Below are 19,381 nucleotides of genomic sequence, written 5' to 3' on the forward strand. Positions count from 1 at the left end.
GATATTTATTGATCAGTATACTTATCTGTCATCAGTAAATCACTGTCTCTCTGCAGGAGTAGCCTGTGCTGTGTACCACAGTAATAGTGCTGCTTAGAGTCCAATTTTAATGAGGTTTGAGATTATCAGATTAGTTACTGATGTAAACCAGGGTACTGTAATAATTGATTAACAAATCAACAAGTTGTCTTTGACAGATTATGGATGAGAGGGACCTGTCTGTGTTGCAGGAGGATGTTCAAGGGTCAGGCTTTCTTGTATCTAATTCTCAGGGAGTCTGAAGAGAAATAATGTGTTTGTGTGTGCATACTCAGAAAAACAAGCCAAAGTACCAATGCATTTTATCTCTGAAGAAAAATGCAGAAGACACTGGTAATATTTTAGTACACTGTAGATGAAGTGCCTTCATAGCACATATTTTACATGATAATCAGCATAAACTTGACCCTACACCAATGAATACACATGAATACTATACTCCATAGTTTAGGCAAACAGCTTTTTACTTGGAAAGACTGTAAAACTAAAGCAACAGCAAATGCAGCAATGCAGATGTTTTTTTTCCTCCTGTATTGCATAGTCAAATAAACATTTATTTCCCAACAGCAAAATGCTTTTTAAAAAATACTTTTAGTTTTCCTTAAACCCTAGTTTTTAGGGTTTTATTGTGGGGAGAGAAAAACAAAACAAGAAGTCTTCCTTGGGGAGAGGGAAGATAGTGCATTGTGAATTCTAACATCAACAGGACAGTTAAACAGTTTAATAATAGTATTTATCTGTTGCCTGATTTCTGCTCTCTTCTTTAAATCTTAAACACTTGTGTGCCAGAATAAACCTTTTTACATTTTCAACCATTCTCTTCAATTTCCCATTGAATTGTTGTCATTAGTTTGAAGACTGTGTTTGAGCTTTTGATAGATCTGTGATTCAAGAAATCGTGGGTAGGAATTTCTATCCATGTGCTTGTAGATTATTCTCTGTGCTTCATCAAAGCAGGACTGTGTTGGCTCTTGAATATTCCTTATAATTGCTTTCCTTGCAGGACTGTCAATGTTTATCTGAAACATAAATGGGAAAGCCAGCTCAGTCCTGACTACTGTGATTAGTGGAGGTCAAGAGCAGCAGTGAAGTCTGTGTTGCTGGGCCTGTGTGCAGAATATGGAAGGCTCCAAATGTGAGGGAGTCTGGCCAGTTGAGTTTGGTTTGCTCACTACTTCTAGGAAGAATAAGAGAACAGGGACGATTCAGGCAGGAGTTGTCCTGTCAACACGGTTTGGATGGAGTGGCTGCAGTGGAAGGAGTAGCTAGTATCCAACCCTGCTTTTCTCTGCTAAGAATTGTTCCTAGAGCTACAATCAGGTTCTAGAAAAACCCTGATGAGTACAAGTGCCCAGAGGTGCACAGTACCAGTGGGGAAAAAACGGCTAAAAGTGTTATGGCCTGAGATAAAACTGAGCCTATATATCAACCTTGTTTAGGAAAAGTTTTCATTCCTAGAGTTTTCTTGCTGCAATTCATGGTTTGTAGCAGATAAACTGAAGCTCTGCAGGTATGAAACAGCAGAAAGGTCTGGTGGTCAGCAAAAACACCAGATAAAAGAAACCCTTTGAAAAGCCATCAGCTTATGATGAGTTCATTGGTTGTGTTCAGCTTGACCTTATGTGTTAGTGTGGAGAGGAGACTTCTAAAGATGTGCCTGGTGCTGATGTCTTTCATGGGTTGAGATCTTCCTCCCCCAGAGGAGTAATTTGAGTGGCCCCTTTTTAAATGCTGCTGTAATTTGAATATAAATTGTGTTTCATATCCTCATGAACATCTAGTTTTTTTAGAGTAGTACATGGTTCTTATGTTAATGGTGAGTATCAAGAAATTGGGCTGTCCTGAAGCTCTAGAAACCAGACAGCCAATAGAAAGATTCAAATACACACTAATTTAGAAAAAAATGCACAGCTTATTTATTACTGTCCTGATGTAAGCCCTTACATTTGATTAATGAATTTGTGGTTGGCAATATTGACATTTCCCTTTTGTAAGTGCAAATGTGTTGCTCAGTTCCCTATAGCTGCATATACTAAAAAAAAAAAAAACCAAAAACCGAGGAAAAAAAGGACAAGAATGCATTGTTATGCCAATTGGCATTTAAAACTAACAGAGGGAGTTTTAAAATTTCCTCAAGCTTTGGATTAGAGAGAATAGTTAGTCATTTAAAGCAGCAACTGCTCTCAGCCAACATTTGGAAATCCAACCGATTTGGATTTAGCTTCTCCTCCAGTGCCAGCAGGGAGGCTGAATTTTGAGACTCTATAATAATTTCATTGTTACACATAAACCAGAAAATAATGTAGCATGATTATTTAGTTATGTCAGCTGCCGGAGGCAGTGGTAGTTAAAGCTGGTGTTGGCTTGGTTTTGCAAGAAGAGTACTAAGCAGGAATGCTTAAAGGTCATAGAGTATGTCTGGCTGAGCAGGAATGACTTTTTTCTATAGCCATTTGTCAGGGGAAAAAATCGGATACTTTACATACAAATTTGCTGTTTTCCTTAACCAAAAAAAGAAAAAAAAAAAAAAGTGTGTTGGAATCTTTCTTATCACCCATTTTGAAAAGGGGTCAGCACTGAGTAGAGTTTTTGCTTTACTCAGTTATATTTACTCTTGCAAAGGCCAGATTGAGATACAGATATACAGATAGATATATGTAGCAATGAGATAATCCTAAGTATTGTGAAGTGATGTTAATAGTCTCAGGATGTGATGTTAAAAAGAAAAAAAATATGATAGCAGATCCATGAATTTGGTTCATAACTGATTTTTTAACTGAATTTTCCTTGTGTTCTTGGTGGATGTTGAAAAATTTGCCTATAGATGAGATGTGGATTCAAATATTAAAATTCTGTGTGGAAAAGAGTTTGGGGGGAAGATGAATAGAAGTTTTCACTCCCTTCGGTACAAGATGAGCTAGGCATTTGTTGTTGGTCTGCTGTGTGACACTTCAGGCATTTCTATAAAATAAAGAGCTCATGATCTTGTAGTCACATCGTTGGGAGCCTGGGGTTGGATGTAACTTGCAAAGAGATTCCTAGCCATGGAAATCTTTTTCCTCTGTGATTTTATCTTCTTATAAGTGTCACAGGCAAGCCAGAATTCTATGTTTTTATCACTGTGTTCTGTCTTCAAGTAGGTCGTATAGATTATTGGCCCATCTGTAAATATTTCAGAAGCCAAATTTATATTGCCTGTCTACATGCATTACCTTTAGAGTGCTTTGGAGGTAATAGGGACACTTATAAAGTAGTGTCTTGGCCCTACACTTCAACTTTGCATTTTCCTGCTCGTGCAGGGCTCTCTAGTAAATCTAATCACACAGTAACTCTAAAGTAGGCAAATGCTTTGCCCATGTTTCCCAAAGAGCTTCAAATCCACTAGGTTTAGAGTATCTGGCTTTTTATGTGAGTCCACCTTTCCATTTTGGCTGTCATAAAGCTTTTAAATTAATTAAAATTCAATGAGTAGTGGTTTTAAGTGCAGTGAAGGAGGCATTTTAAGAAGGGCATCATTCTGACCGCTGCTGGAAGCTTGAAGTGTTTTATTTAAAGCAAACTTTGTTGCTGATGCAGCATTCTGGCCTCTCAAATTTATGAAGACATTGAGCACAGCCTGCTATCTGGCAGAGGTGGCGATTACATGTGTGCCTGCTACTTCTGCTGTGGTGTTGTCTCTTTGAACACTTTTCTGTTGAGGCGTTTCTCCCTGTGCTGTAACATACTAGGTTGTTTAAGATTTTAATGGCAAAATTTTTGAGTTACAAATCCTGCTAGTCTTCTTGCTCTTTGTAATTTTTCTGCAGTTTAAAAATAGTGCCAGTCCTCAGGAGTGATTTTTAGAGGTTTGTGCTGTGACTTTTTCATCACTATTTTTAAAAATGTAATTCAGCAGTGATGTTCTGGACTGCTGCCCACTCAAGAGATGTGGGAGAGCTCTGAGCCCTATATGAAGCAGAGGGGGATGGAGTGGGAAAGTTCAGAATTCCTGCTGCATTTACAGTTCTTCCTATCCCTGAGTATTAGAGCTGCCTTCCATGGCATTCCCCTGAATAGATATGCCATTATACAGTCTCTTTAGTGTATGTGGGATTTCCCAAGTGAACTTTGTCACTTTTCTGATAATATAAGGTGCTATTCAGTACTCTAAGTGGGGATGTGGCAGACAAACCATGGCCTCATTATGTGTCCGTAAAGGAATTACACATGATTGCAGAAATGGCAAGTTTGGGAAAGCATTTGCAGCATGCTGTTTATTTCCAGCGTGATGTGTGCTAGGCATGTCACAAAGTTGGTTTTCATTAGTTGCATATAAGGCAGCGTATATTATGCAGCATGAGTTGCTGATTTTGCTTTGTGGGAACTTTTCTCAGCAATCTATCTGGGACACAAGCACACAATTACTTACATTTGCTTGTTACCAGATTTTCAAAAGACTGGGACCACTGTAGCACTTCCTCCAAAGACAACCTTTAGAAAAAAGGAGGTCATTATTGCAGGATTAGCCGTGGCTCAAAGTATAAAAAACTTAATTACCCTGTTGACAATCTATCCCCTAATTTAAATATGAGCTTTATGAATCTTACACTTTAAAAGTCAATCTTGCATCTTCCAGATCTTGTGCTTACCATGCCAAGACAAATATTTTTCTTGCTGTAACAAATACAGTTCAATTTCAAGGTGATCCATGTAATTCCTCTAGAAATGGCATTCACTTATTTAAACTGTGCTTAGGAGAAACACAAGAAAAGTCCTGCCCTTTTATACAGCAACTTCTTTGGAGACAGGAATCATCATAGAATTCAGGAAATACTGATGTTTGTATTTAGTAGCAAAGTCTTTGGGGCACAAGACCTTATTGTAATATTTCAAGGCCTTTAACATCAAAGTTGACTTATCATCTGAGACCTGAATATAAGCTCCAAGCATAAGATAAATAATGAAAGGTTAATGCAATCTTAGCTATTTACTATCAGAAGCAGTTGTTTACAATGCAGTGTGACACATTATTACTAATCTGCACAGCCCTTGGAAGTGGCTAAAATCAGATTTTACTTTCATGTTTGCTATTCTTAAACAGTAAGTTCATAAGCTTGTAGGAGTCTCATACCTGATTCTGGGAAAAAGCATGGAAGTAGTGAGGTGAGAGACTAAGCAATTTAAAGAAAAACAAATGTTGGAGAGCAATATCTCCATTTAAGTGCATGTAGCTCCATTTACACCAATGTATTTTCAAGCATTGCAGTTTTAGGACACCAATGCTGGTAACTTGGAAGAGATTCTTATGCTTATGTTAGTAAAAGAAAGGACAGGGGATGTATTCCAGTGGGTACTATCCATTATGCATCAGCCAAATTTGGAGATCTCCTCTCATTGATCCCCTCTGATTTAATATTTGCTTTTCATGGCAGCTATAATTTTTTCAACAACTATTTAGTATCACAGGGCTTTTTAAAAATTTAAATCAAAATTGGCTTTGATATGAGTGTTGCATGATGCTTTATATATTTCTGCTGCAGAACATTATCTGCTCTGTAGCTTTTTTAATTGGTAATGATTTTTAATTTATTTATACCTTGATACAACTCTCTCTTTCTCTGAAAATGTACGTGACTAGGCAATTATTTCCTCAGGCTTGTGATCAGTCTGACATGGTCAAAGGAATAAAGAGTAAGAGAAATGCTACCACTATTGAACTGTGATGTCAGTAACTCTCTAGTAACTCTTGGCACTAAAGGTTTTTTTTTTTCCTTCTCATGAGCTATTAGCCTTATCTCTCTAAAAAACTCATAAAGCATGTGATTATTGGGAGTGTGAATCTCTAGTTCTTTGAATTATTTTTTTTCTCCTTAAAAACTACTTCTGAGTCATATTTGCTGTTCCCGATGCAGATAATTTTTCACCTGTCAGTAATAGCACTTGTATATAGTGACAATCTTGTCTGTCTCACTGAACATCATCAGGAGAGCCATCTTGTTTCCATTTCTGATTATTTGTCTTTAGCATTAATTTGTGAATCAGAAAAAACCCTGCCTGCCTGATGGGGCAGCTGACACAGAGGAAAACATTTTTACCTTTTTACTTTCCTTTAACAATAAGGAAAATATGAAGGGCGGTAAGGAAATAGGTCATGGTGATCTGTATTAATACCCCTTTAGTAGCTCTTGTTCTGATAGTAAATGTCTTGCTGCACTGATTTGCAACATGATTGGATTTGCTGAAGTACATATATTACACTTAAAAAAAAAAAAAAAAAAAAACTCTCCAAAAATAACTAAGGCTTTACAGCTGGAACTCAAAAACTTAAATTGTAGTGTCCTGTGGGAGCTATTTCTCACTTATTGTACACCCTCTGCTGTTAGTGGCTCCCCTCATCATCATGGTGCAGAAATTCTCATCCAGTAGTTGGAAACACTGTCTGGATTTCTACTCCTGATTTCACCCAAATGGCAGTTTCAGGGGTCATCAGGTGCTCCCTAGTACTGCTGTGGGGCATGTGTCTCAATAAATCAGTTCTGTGTCTGATCTGATACCAGCAGAAGGCATTTTGGATGGAAGCATTCCACCATCCCAATGGGACATATCCCCCAAATTGCTGGCAGTGCTTGGCCCCCACAGAGCCTGTGGCACCTGAGGACGTGCAGGAGCTACTTGGCTGTGTCTCTTATGCAACACATGAATATTCAGCCTTTGCCAACAGCCTGAATTCTTTAAAAGATGGACCCAAAATATTTGGCTTTCTAATTCTTCCCAAGTCCAAATCTGGACTTAATACAGGGGTGAGTTTGGGCCCATGCCTGTGTAACATTAAGGGAGTTTCCAGTGGGATATGCCAGTGTACATCCATGTGCTGTTGAGGAACGGGCTGCCAGAAGGTGCTTGGCTGGAGCATCTGTGAAGGTGTTGCCCTCTTTTGCATGATCTTAAGCTTACAATGAAAACCTCCACTGTGAATTTTGAGGGGTTTGTTTCTCCTACTCAGCTGCGTGGACTGCAGAACATAAAATTGTTATCCTTATTTAGAACTGATCCCATTTTCTTCTGCACTGAATATCTTGCAAAGCCAGCAAGTATTTGGACTCATTCTCCTAAACATGGAAAATATGTGAATTTTTAATCTGCTGTGCTGAGGTCTGGCTTTCTTAAATAAAAATGTATATACATTTATACGTATAGCAGTGCAATCAGTTCTAAAAGTATTCTTATTTTGTACATCTGATCTTTATCTATGAGTAATTTCTGAAGCATTTGACAAAAATATATTTTGTAAGATATGAGAACTTAAAAAAAAAAAAAAAAAGGCAAATCAACCAGGCAATCCAATGGATGTCTCTCAGGGAAGAATAGAAATGTTAATAATTTTCCTTCTTTGCTTCTCCAAATATGAAAGCAGATTGAAGGTTGAGCCTGACTCAAAGCAGAATGAAACTAGAAGTCTCTTTTTGCTCTGAAAGCTCAGGGTGACCAGGATCAAGTATCACAGCTCAATGTAAACTGGACAATTCTGAATAAATTGTCAAGTATTTGAGATTAACATTGATATATGTCCAGCGTGTATCTCAAAAACAATAAAAGTCATATAAAACTTGCCTTGATTTTATTTTAGTATTTTCTATTTTATTATAAGTTTATCATTATATAAGAGTTATAAAGGAATTTATTTTGAGTTTTCTGAGATTGATTTCATTGTTTAATAATCAGTTTTATAGTCTGTTATTTCTTTGTATAATGAGAGAAAGGGTGTTTGTTTTCAAATCTTTTATTTTTAACTATTTAAGTGTTCTATCAATGTTATTGTTAAGAAATTTTATCATGTTATCAAGTGTTGTCAGAGGTTTGAAGATGGAGGAATGTAGGCTGATCCTGTTCCTCCTCTTTCTTCTTCCTTGCCTCCATGTTCTTGATGATGTTGGCACTTATGGAGTGGTTTAGAATAGAAGAGCACCATTTAATATAGGTAGTAGGTATTGGGGAAAAACTGTAAACATGTAACACGTAATATATCATATTAAAGATAGCAGCAGCCCTGGGCGGGGAGAGAAGAAGAAGTCAGGGGACAGAGAGGATGTCAGGGTGTGTGTGTGTGCCTCTGCCTGAGCTGCTGAGCAAACAGCCTCAGCCTGACAAGAAAACCTTTTAGATAACCAGCAATAAACTGCCTTGAGACCGAACAACAAGAGGCTGCTGAGTTTTCTTTGGAAGCACGGCTTGGAGGAGAGACTACCACCACACGGAACCCCTGAACCAGGCCAGGGTTCTGACAGTAGAGGGTGATAAGGTCACCTCTGAGTGTCCTTTTCTCCAGGCTGAACACCCCTATCTCCCTCAAACGTTCTTCACAGGGTTTGTGTTCCCAGCCCCTCACCAGCCTTGTTGCCCTCCTCTGGACATGCTCAAGCTTCCCAAACTGAGGGGCCAGAACTGAACGCAGCAATTTAGGTGCAGCCTCACCAGTTATTCAGATTATTTTGCACTGAGTATTACACAGAATATTCACCTATATAGGGCTAAAGCTGGGTATACATCAGAAACATTTCTAATATGAATGCCTTTGCAATGCTGAGAATGCCAAGAGAAAAAACAAGTGCTCCTTCACCTATGTTACATTTTCCCAATAATATTTCAAACTGCAAAATCTCATACTTACAGAAACTTCTTTTGGGTTGTTTCCTTTAATTTAAAAGCTTCATTTAGTAGTTGCATTTGCCAGGGTAGCTTTCCAAATTTCTTAACCTTCTTTTTAGTTTTATTATTTTCTCTTAGTGTGGATGGTCTTAGTACCCACTGTCCGTGTCTGTGCTGCTCATAATAGCGCCTGACTCCTTTTTTATACATATCACAGGCAAATATTGGCCATGGTTTCCATCACAAAAAGCTCCTTTGGGCTCCAATGTGCCACTGATAGAGCCTGTTTACACTGAATTTATCTTGACATCTCTGCTGATCAGCTGTAATGACATGAAGCTGTACTTTACTTCATTGAAATCTTCCATGTATTGTCCAAGTCCTGTGACCAATGTTTTCCATTCCTTTATCAAAGTACTTGCTGTGAAATGTGTAGTCCATGTTGAAATGAGACAAAGAGCACGAGTACCCTTGCACCGAAACCAACTTTCTTCTTACAGGCAGCATTATGACAGCACTTTGGAGTGCTCTGGGACTACCTTTTTCTGCTTGGACCCATCAGTGTCAGGCTTTTATGTACTCCTACCTGGCCTTTGGTGAGGTCCTCCGTCATTTCTTTACAGCGGTTGCCCAGGTTATGGCTTCATCTTCAATTGGGACATATCTATGGTTTGCTCGTTCTTCTCTAGCCAAGTGTTTGAAAGGAGCCGTGCAGTGCAATAGCCCCGAAGTTGCTGTTTGTCAGTGGAAGACTGATCTGACTGACAAGTTTTATAGTGATGCTGGGGCTTTGAGACCAAGTGCTGACTCAGCTGCTTGCTGCAAATTAGCCACAGCAGGGAATCTTTCTGGAGGGCTTTCTGTCCTTCTTGGGGTGATTGTGACTTGGGATGTCTGGGAATTTGCCACTGGCTACAAGGCACAGAATGACCCTATTGGGAGAGGAAGGTTTGTCATGTCCCTGCTCCCTCTGACAGCCCAACTCGGTGCTGTGATACCTTTCAATCTTACCTTTTTGCTCTAGCTCATCTTTTTTTCCTCTTACAGAGGCTCCCAGGCAGAGCATGAACCGTGGAGGATTGGAACTTAAATTGAGGTTTGAGCCTCCAACCATGCAGTACACTCATTTATTTGACTGCAGCTCACCCTACTGGTACACGGGCTTTGCGTATGAGATGTGCAGCCCTTTTCCCACAGCGCTGGTTCTGCTGGGGAGGAAATGTGTGTGGTGTGCTCACCTCCAGCACAGCCTGGTGGCAGAGCAGGGCAGCTTTACATGAGACCTTGGCCTTGTGCTTAGGGAAGGGCAAATATCACTCTGATCTATTTTCTATTGATTGCTATTTCATTAAATCTTTTTCTATATTCATTGCAACTTTACACAGGATTTTGGAGTATTTTGTTCCATTTCTCTAATGGGAATGGGCAGGAGCAAATTAACTTGAGCTGATTGTTCACATAATCACAACAGTGAGATGCTTCAAGTTTGTTCCGTGCCTCCTCATACTTCTAATGCTTCATATGCAGGCAGTTATATGCTAAAGCATCTGAGGGCCAGAACTTTACATATTAAAATATGTCTATAAAGAATCTCATTTGTAGAGCTCCTTAAATTTAAAATAAGAAAAAAGCATATTATTAATAACTGTGACTGGAAAAGTTACAGAATGCAAATCCCAATTATGTTAATAGTCTCTCATTATTTGTACCAGTATTTGACTATTTGATCTACATATATTTGGAAAAGCCTTACATGGGTTAAGCACATTCTTTTGCAAAAGCCTAATTATATATAATTTTTTATTCTAAACTTTATTTGCATTAAAGGAAAACTAATCTAAAATCCCACTTTAAAGTTAACAGTAATGAACTATTTAGGTTTTTTTCCTATCAGCTGATGTTCAGGGGACCACATATAAGATCATATCTTTGTGAAGATCATATAATTGTGCAGTGACTGAGAATCAGTAACCAATGACTTTGTGTTCAAACATTATCTTTTCTGTATTACAGGTTTTAAAAAATACTGTAATACTGCTTAAAATTGAAATAACCTCATCCTGGGGTTTTCTCCCTAAGTTTGTTTTTACTATTAAACTGAAGAAAATACTTCTGCAAACCTCTGGTGCCTTGTACAGTGGAGGGTACGTAGGTGGAGTATTTGTTGCAAATTTCATGTTTTTTTGTATCCTTGACCATGTGCTAAAGAAAAATTTGAAACTTAATGGGTTTCAAAAACAATTTAACAGCATGTTTCTCTGTGTCTGCTCTTTCCGCTATGGTCACGTATAGCTTGGTACCCAGAAAGTTACCCATCTACTTCCCTTTTCAGAATATTTGCAATGCATAAGAGTGGATAGTTTAGTTGTTAACCAGGTGTGCTGCTGCACTGTAAAATCACACCATTTAACCTAAATCCCACTGTCCTAGGGTGACTGTTATGGTGTTTGTATCTCCAATCGTGTGTTCTGTTTACGTTTGATATTATGTTCTGTACTTTCAGAACTGACTCTGAAAGTGAAGGTTTGTTTTGCTGTGTTATCATCTGGTTCACCTCCCCCCATGTCTGCTGGAAAGCTAGAAAAGGCTAGGGCTGGCTGGCTGGCTTTTGCTTTGCTTGCTTGCTTGCTTGGCTTGCTTGCTTTGCCTGCTTTCTTGCTTTCTTGCTTTGCTTCCTAGTTAGGTTAAGCAGTCCAATTCTTTCCCTGGACTGGTTTTTTTCTTCCCTTTCCTCTTTCTGAATATCATTCAACCTGCTCTGGACTGGGATCTGGGAAACACCAAGGAACACCAGGAGCCTGCATTTGGTGATCTGCAGCAGCCATCCCCAACGTCCAGACCCGGGCGACCACTCCCAGGAAAGACCTTCTGGATTTGTTCAGCTCTTCAGAGGGGTGAAAGAGTCTTGTTGTCATCTTGTGTTAATTGTTTTGGTGTTGGGGAGTGCTTTGTTGTTGAATAAACAGGTTCTTTTCCATTTCTCTCTCAGAGGGATTTTTTCCCTGAACCAGGTGGGTGGAGAGGGGCCGTGGGGGTTTATTTCCTGGGTTTTCCCCAAATTTGCCCTAAACTAGGACAAATATTTTGGCGCCCAACGTGGGGCTCGAGAGAGTGGAAAAAACCCTGTTGTAATCATATTTTTGTTCCAATTATTTTGTGTGGGTATGGAGCAGTTACTGGTTATGTTGTTTGAATTAATATTGTCTCTTGGGGTGAAGGCCTGCATGTGTCTCTGGTCCCTAGGGGTTTTTCAGATCTTAATCCCCCTGTGGTCCCTAGGTTTATTTTTTTATCCAGGAATAGCTCCGGTATTGTCCCTAATACGTAGGTTTTGCAGTAGAAGGGCACTGACCAGAATATCCATTGTGCTGTGCTTGGGTGTAATAGCTTCCAGAGGGTTTATAAAGGTGCTGAGGTCTGTTCCTGGAATGTATGGTTCATGGTTATGGTTGTACAGCCAGTTTGTTAGAGGGGAAGTAGGGGATGAGGCTTTTCAGCCTTTGCTTTCCTTCTTCTCCTCTGAATTTGTTACCTCCCTATTAGAGAATGTTCAGTTTCCCCTGACTGTTAAGGAGACCATCTTCCTGGTGTTTAATCTAGTAAGCTTTCTCTATACAGTCTGCAGTCTCTCTAGAATGAGGGCTGAGATTTCTAGAGGGGCTGATGAGACCTCTGACCCAGGAGTAGACCCAGGTGTGAGAAATCCTGAGTGGTGTGGGAAATGGGAGGAGATGGGCCAAATTTTAAAGGAATTTTCTGACCCTATAGCCTAGGACTTTCCTAGTGAACAAATTCAGAATCCGGCTGAGGTGGCGAAGTACTTGAAAGAGAAGTGCTATGATAACTCTAAGGAGAAAAAGATCATTGCAGTGAGCTGGGCCCTGGCATATGCTTATCGCACCCTGCTAGATACTGTAGGGCAGCAGACAGAGGAAGGGGGGCAGGGAGATAAATCAGCAGCTATCCCAGTCACTCAGGCTGCAGCAAACACCCCCGGCTCAAAGCCAGCAGCTAAACCAGACTCAGCAGCCAAGCCTCAACCTATGGCTGTTGCTACTAGCACAAGAAGTGGGAAGCGCACAGAAAAGACCAATCGACCAGTGGATGATGACGATGATGATGATAATGCAGGAGAGGGACCCTCAATGCCTGCTGACATAAAATCAGAAGTCAAAGCAACTGGTACAAGATCAGAGGCCAATACTGAGTCCTTTTCCCTAAAGGACCTTCGTGGCCTGAGGAAGGATTATACCCGACGACCTGATGAGTCTGTAATTAGTTGGTTGGTCCGTCTTTGGGATGCTGCAGGCGAGGCTACAATTCTGGATGGTACTGAGGCAAGACATTTGGGATCCCTGTCACATGATCCTGTTATTGATCAAGGAATGATGAGGGGGGCTAACCCTCACAGCCTCTGGGCACGAGTTCTGGAAAGTGTAGCACAAAGATACCTGTGTGCAGATGATCTTTATATGCAGCAAACCCAGTGGAAGACTATAGAACAAGGGATCCAACGTCTGAGAGAAATGGCAGTGGCAGAGATTATCTTCTCAGATGAAATAACAACTAGGAATCCAGACTTGGTACCATGTACATCTGTGATGTGGCGAAAACTTGTACGGCTTGGGCCACATGACTACGCTTCTGCCTTAGCAATAATGAAGCAAGATGAGAGGGATGAGACCGTGCTCGAAATGGCAAGGAAACTCCGAGCATATGCAGATGCTGTACATGGCCCAACCCATGCCAGAATTGCAGCAGTGGAAACACGTCTGCAGAAATTAGAAGATAAGATAGAGGAGAATCATAAGAGACTCAGGGAGGAGATAAAGGAGGACCTTCTCCAAATCTCAGCAGTACAGATCAGAGGTTCTGGTATCCAACGTAGACGTTCCTCAGATGGTGAGAGAAGGTACACCCCACGAACTGAGCTGTGGTTCTTCCTGCGCGATTGCGGAGAAAACATGAGGAAATGGGACGGAAAACCTACTGGTGCTCTGGCACAACGGGTGCGTGAATTGAAGGAAGGTAAGATTCAGAGAGGAAGTGCCACCAAAAGGAGAGCAGCTCCAGTTGCCCGTAGCCAAACTGCCAGGCATGATGATGATGATGACATGTCTGATCCCCTTGAAGGAACTTCTAAGACATACGCCCAAGGCAAGAAGGATAACCAGGCTTAGAGGGGCCCTGCCTCTAGCCAGGTAGAGGCGAGGGAAAACCGTGTTTTCTGGACTGTGTGGATTCGCTGGCCTGGCACATCGGACCCACAAAGATATAAGGCTTTGGTTGATACTGGTGCACAATGCACGTTAATTCCATCAAGACACGTAGGGGCAGAATCTGTCTCTATCGCCGGTGTGACAGGTGGATCTCAGGACTTTACTGTGGTGGAAGCTGATGTAAGTCTGACAGGAAATGAGTGGAAGAAACATCCTATTGTGACTGGCCCAGAGGCCCCATGTATTTTGGGCATAGATTACCTTCGAAGGGGATATTTTAAAGACCCAAAGGGACTCAGGTGGGCATTTGGGATAGCAGCTGTAGCGACAGAGGGCATCCAGCAACTGAACACCTTGCCTGGACTGTCTGAGAATCCAACTACAGTAGGACTTTTGAAGGGAGAAGAACAAAAGGTACCAGTTGCCACTTCAACAGTGCATCGTCGACAGTACAGAACAACTCGAGATGCTGTGGTTCCCATCCATAAGATGATCCGAGAGCTGGAGAGCCAAGGGGTGGTCAGCAAAACCCACTCACCCTTCAACAGCCCCATTTGGCCTGTGCGTAAATCTGAAGGAGAATGGAGATTGACTGTGGACTACCGTGCATTGAATGAAGTGACTCCACCACTGAGCGCTGCTGTGCCAGACATGCTGGAACTCCAGTACGAGCTGGAGTCCAAGGCAGCGAAGTGGTACGCCACTATTGATATTGCCAATGCATTTTTCTCCATTCCTCTGGCAGCAGAATGCAGGCCTCAGTTTGCCTTTACATGGAGGGGAGTGCAATATACCTGGAACCGACTGCCCCAGGGGTGGAAGCACAGTCCTACCATCTGCCATGGACTGATCCAGACTGCACTAGAAAAGGGTGAGGCTCCAGAACATCTACAATATATTGATGATATCATTGTGTGGGGGAACACAGCAGCAGAAGTGTTTGAGAAAGGAGAGAAAATCATCCGAATCCTCCTGGAAGCTGGTTTTGCCATCAAGAAGAGTAAAGTGAAGGGACCTGCTCGAGAGATCCAGTTCTTGGGAGTGAAGTGGCAAGATGGACGGCGTCAGATTCCTACAGATGTCATCAACAAGATCACAGCCATGTCCCCACCAACCAACAAGAAAGAGACACAAGCTTTCTTAGGCGCCATTGGTTTTTGGAGAATGCACATTCCTGAGTACAGTCAGATCGTGAGTCCCCTCTACCTGGTCACCCGCAAGAAGAATGATTTCTGCTGGGGCCCTGAGCAGCAGCAAGCTTTCACCCAGATAAAGCAGGAAATTGCTCATGCAGTAGCTCTTGGCCCAGTCAGGACAGGACCAGATGTGAAGAACGTGCTCTACTCTGCAGCCGGGAACCATGGTCTGTCCTGGAGCCTTTGGCAGAAGGTGCCTGATGAGACTCGGGGCCGACCACTGGGATTTTGGAGTCGGAGCTACAGAGGGTCTGAAGCCAACTACACCCCAACAGAGAAGGAAATCTTGGCCGCCTACGAGGGAGTCCAGGCCGCCTCAGAGGTGATTGGCACAGAAGCACAACTCCTCCTGGCACCCCGACTACCGGTGCTGGGGTGGATGTTCAGAGGAAAGGTTCCCTCCACCCACCATGCCACCAGTGCTACATGGAGCAAGTGGATTGCTCTCATTACGCAGCGTGCCCATATTGGTAAGCTGAATCGCCCTGGGATTTTGGAAGTAATTACAAATTGGCCCGAAGGTGAAAGTTTTGGTGTCGCAGATGAAGAAGAAGAACCAGTGACACGGGCTGAAGAAGCTCCACCATATAACCAACTGCCAGCAGAGGAAACACGCTATGCTCTCTTCACTGACGGTTCCTGTCGCATCGTAGGGATGAATCGGAAGTGGAAAGCAGCTGTATGGAGTCCCACACGACGGGTTGCAGAGGCCACTGAAGGAGAAGGTGGATCAAGCCAGTTTGCTGAACTCAAAGCCGTTCAACTGGCCCTAGACATTGCAGAAAGGGAGAAGTGGCCAAAGCTATACCTCTACACTGATTCATGGATGGTAGCCAATGCTCTGTGGGGGTGGCTAGAGAGGTGGAAAGAAGCTAACTGGCAGCGTAGAGGAAAACCAATTTGGGCTGCTGAAGAGTGGAAAGATATCGCTACCCGGGTAGAGAAGCTACCTGTGAAGGTTCGCCATGTAGATGCCCATGTCCCCAGAAGCAGAGCTAATGAAGAGCAGCAAAACAATCAGCAGGTAGATCAGGCTGCGAAGATAGGGGTATCAAAGATAGACCTCGACTGGGAACACAAGGGAGAGTTGTTCCTAGCACGATGGGCCCATGATGCCTCAGGCCATCAGGGTAGAGATGCCACTTATAAGTGGGCACAAGACCGAGGGGTGGATCTAACCATGGACAGTATTTCTCAGGTTATCCATGACTGTGAGACATGCGCTACCATCAAACAGGCCAAGCGGGTGAAGCCCCTGTGGTATGGTGGGCGGTGGTCCAAGTACAAGTATGGGGAGGCCTGGCAGATTGACTACATCACACTGCCCCAGACACGCCAAGGCAAGCGCTACGTGCTCACAATGGTAGAAGCCACCACTGGATGGTTGGAAACCTACCCTGTGTCTCATGCTACAGCCCGTAACACCATCCTGGGCCTTGAAAAGCAGGTCCTTTGGAGGCATGGTACCCCTGAGAGGATTGAGTCAGACAATGGGACTCATTTCAAGAACAGCCTTATCAACACCTGGGCTAGGGAACATGGCATTGAGTGGGTGTACCACATCCCCTACCATGCACCAGCTGCAGGCAAAGTGGAGAGGTACAATGGACTGTTAAAAACCACCTTGAAAGCATTGGGTGGGGGATCTTTCAAAAATTGGGAGCAACATTTAGCAAAGGCCACCTGGTTAGTTAACAGCCGAGGTTCCACCAATCGAGCAGGTCCTGCCCAGTCTGAGCCCCTGAATATAGTAGACGGAGATAAAGTCCCAGTGGCACATGTCAGAGGTTTGTTAGGGAAATCAGTGTGGATCAATCCTGCCTCGAGTACAGACAAACCCATTCGTGGGATTGTCTTTGCTCAGGGACCAGGTTGTACATGGTGGATAATGCAGAGAGATGGAACAACACGATGTGTACCTCAGGGAGATCTGATTGTGGGGTGAAACTATTGTGCAAATATCACTGTTTGCTGAATGTTACTGCCAATGTCTGTGCATGAAACACACAGACATGAGAAAGAAGGAAATGAGTGAGTGAAAGATACAAGTTTTAACTTGATGGAGTTTTTACATGATGTTGAAGATATGGAGATAAGGGGTGGAATGTCCTAGGGTGACTGTTATGGTGTTTGTATCTCCAATCGTGTGTTCTGTTTACGTTTGATATTATGTTCTGTACTTTCAGAACTGACTCTGAAAGTGAAGGTTTGTTTTGCTGTGTTATCATCTGGTTCACCTCCCCCCATGTCTGCTGGAAAGCTAGAAAAGGCTAGGGCTGGCTGGCTGGCTTTTGCTTTGCTTGCTTGCTTGCTTGGCTTGCTTGCTTTGCCTGCTTTCTTGCTTTCTTGCTTTGCTTCCTAGTTAGGTTAAGCAGTCCAATTCTTTCCCTGGACTGGTTTTTTTCTTCCCTTTCCTCTTTCTGAATATCATTCAACCTGCTCTGGACTGGGATCTGGGAAACACCAAGGAACACCAGGAGCCTGCATTTGGTGATCTGCAGCAGCCATCCCCAGCGTCCAGACCTGGGCGACCACTCCCAGGAAAGACCTTCTGGATTTGTTCAGCTCTTCAGAGGGGTGAAAGAGTTTTGTTGTCATCTTGTGTTAATTGTTTTGGTGTTGGGGAGTGCTTTGTTGTTGAATAAACAGGTTCTTTTCCATTTCTCTCTCAGAGGGATTTTTTCCCTGAACCAGGTGGGTGGAGAGGGGCCGTGGGGGTTTATTTCCTGGGTTTTCCCCAAATTTGCCCTAAACTAGGACACCCACCCTTCCTAGTGTTGCATACGAATTCCACTAGATGTCATCTGGTGTCACACTGAAGGAGAAGGTTTGAACCATCCTGTCCATCAGCTCAGCCTGGCCTTGGGGAAGGTGAGTGTAGATGCAGGCTCTGGATGGGGATATTGTAGTGCCACCTTTACAAATGGTTCCTTCCAGCATGAAAGAATCTTGGTGAGACTCTGAGACCTGCAGGTAATTTCCAAGGGGGCCTTTTCCCTTTGGATTCCTTGTGCTGTCAGGTGTAGGGCACAGAATAGCCCTAGAATCATGGAGGCATGTGCTATACAGGAATCAATTGTTGCTTAGTTTATTCAGTGGTTGAGCTGGATGTGCTTTCTAGAAAGAAAATAAGGGAAATTGAGAAGTATCAAAACTGAGAAAATGCTTTCTTGCTATATATTTGAAAATAACCTCATAAAAAGTTAGGTTTTCTGTGCAACAAAGTTTTGCTCACACGGATGCAGGGAACAGTGTTCACAGCTTCAGTCTTTACAGTAGGTCAAAACAACCAATAAGTTATCTGCAGATATAGGGATGATGAAGTGATTTTTGTTTCTGGGTAGAAGTTGGCATTGCCTGCTGCCTGAGGAATTTGAATAATTTCTATATTCATGGCTTTAGGTTTTATCAATAAGGCTGGACAAATATTACATTGTGACCCATTTCTTTAAACACTGTTTACTGAGCTTACAAACAATTGTCCTGCTGAGTGAGAGCAGACTGGAGTCTAGATAGGTCTTCTGGAAACTTGACCTCAGTTCTACACTGTGACCTTTTTGTTCCTTTTTTTTTTTTTTATTTCTGAAAACTGTCATGTCATTGTGTGAGCTTAATGTTCTGTGGCCATCTCCGTCGGAGAGAAAAATCATGCCATGAGAAGCTTAGAGTAGTTTTTACCGGAACTTTCACCCTACCCCTTCAGTCAGGTTTCTCAGAGGTGTACTGTGGCTTGGATTCAAAGCCCTGCGTGCTGTGAGACTCTGCATTCACACTTCCACCACAGCTCAGCAGTGAACAGAGCTTCTTACATCCCTTGCAGGTGTGTCCTCCTTTGGAAGATAGCAGTTCTTCGTCTTGTCATAGCTCAATGTCAAATTATTGATTATAGTGTGGGCCAAGTCAGAATGTTTGACTGTTAGTCCAGGGCTCCCTTTCCTCCGGATGTTTGTTCCAGTGCCTGGAGAGCTCCTGGCTGGACTTTGGGCTTTGTTTGAACACCCAGAGTGTGTTCACAGTTTCCTTTAGACTGGCATAAACAACGAGCTTGTTCCCAAACTCATGGCTGCTCAAATTCTGTTCAATATTGAGTCACTTCTCTGTATCTAAAGCCGCCTTCTTAACCTTCATGGTTGACAAACCATTTACCACAGTAAATACATTACAGACTTTTTCCATAGGTAGTACGTAAATCATGGTTTACTGAGTTATAAGTGTTATGCAGAGAGTGTTTATCTTGTTTTATTTTTAAAGTTAGCCATCTAATAGCAGAAACCTTCTGTCCACAGTGACCTGGAAAAAAAC

General features: G+C 42.3%; 1 protein-coding gene across 1 annotated transcript; it reads right to left on the minus strand.

Moving 5' to 3' along the window:
- Window positions 1-860: 860 nt before the first annotated feature.
- Window positions 861-7,156, minus strand: RGS13 (regulator of G protein signaling 13). Its single transcript, XM_072932484.1, is given in 4 exon segments — window positions 861-1,058; window positions 3,035-3,201; window positions 4,448-4,509; window positions 7,032-7,156. Coding segments are annotated over 4 exon segments (531 nt in total). The 5' UTR covers window positions 7,136-7,156.
- Window positions 7,157-19,381: the final 12,225 nt, after the last annotated feature.

The sequence above is a fragment of the Taeniopygia guttata genome, chromosome 8 (assembly GCF_048771995.1).
Source record: "Taeniopygia guttata chromosome 8, bTaeGut7.mat, whole genome shotgun sequence".
NCBI classification, from domain to species: Eukaryota; Metazoa; Chordata; class Aves; order Passeriformes; family Estrildidae; genus Taeniopygia; species Taeniopygia guttata.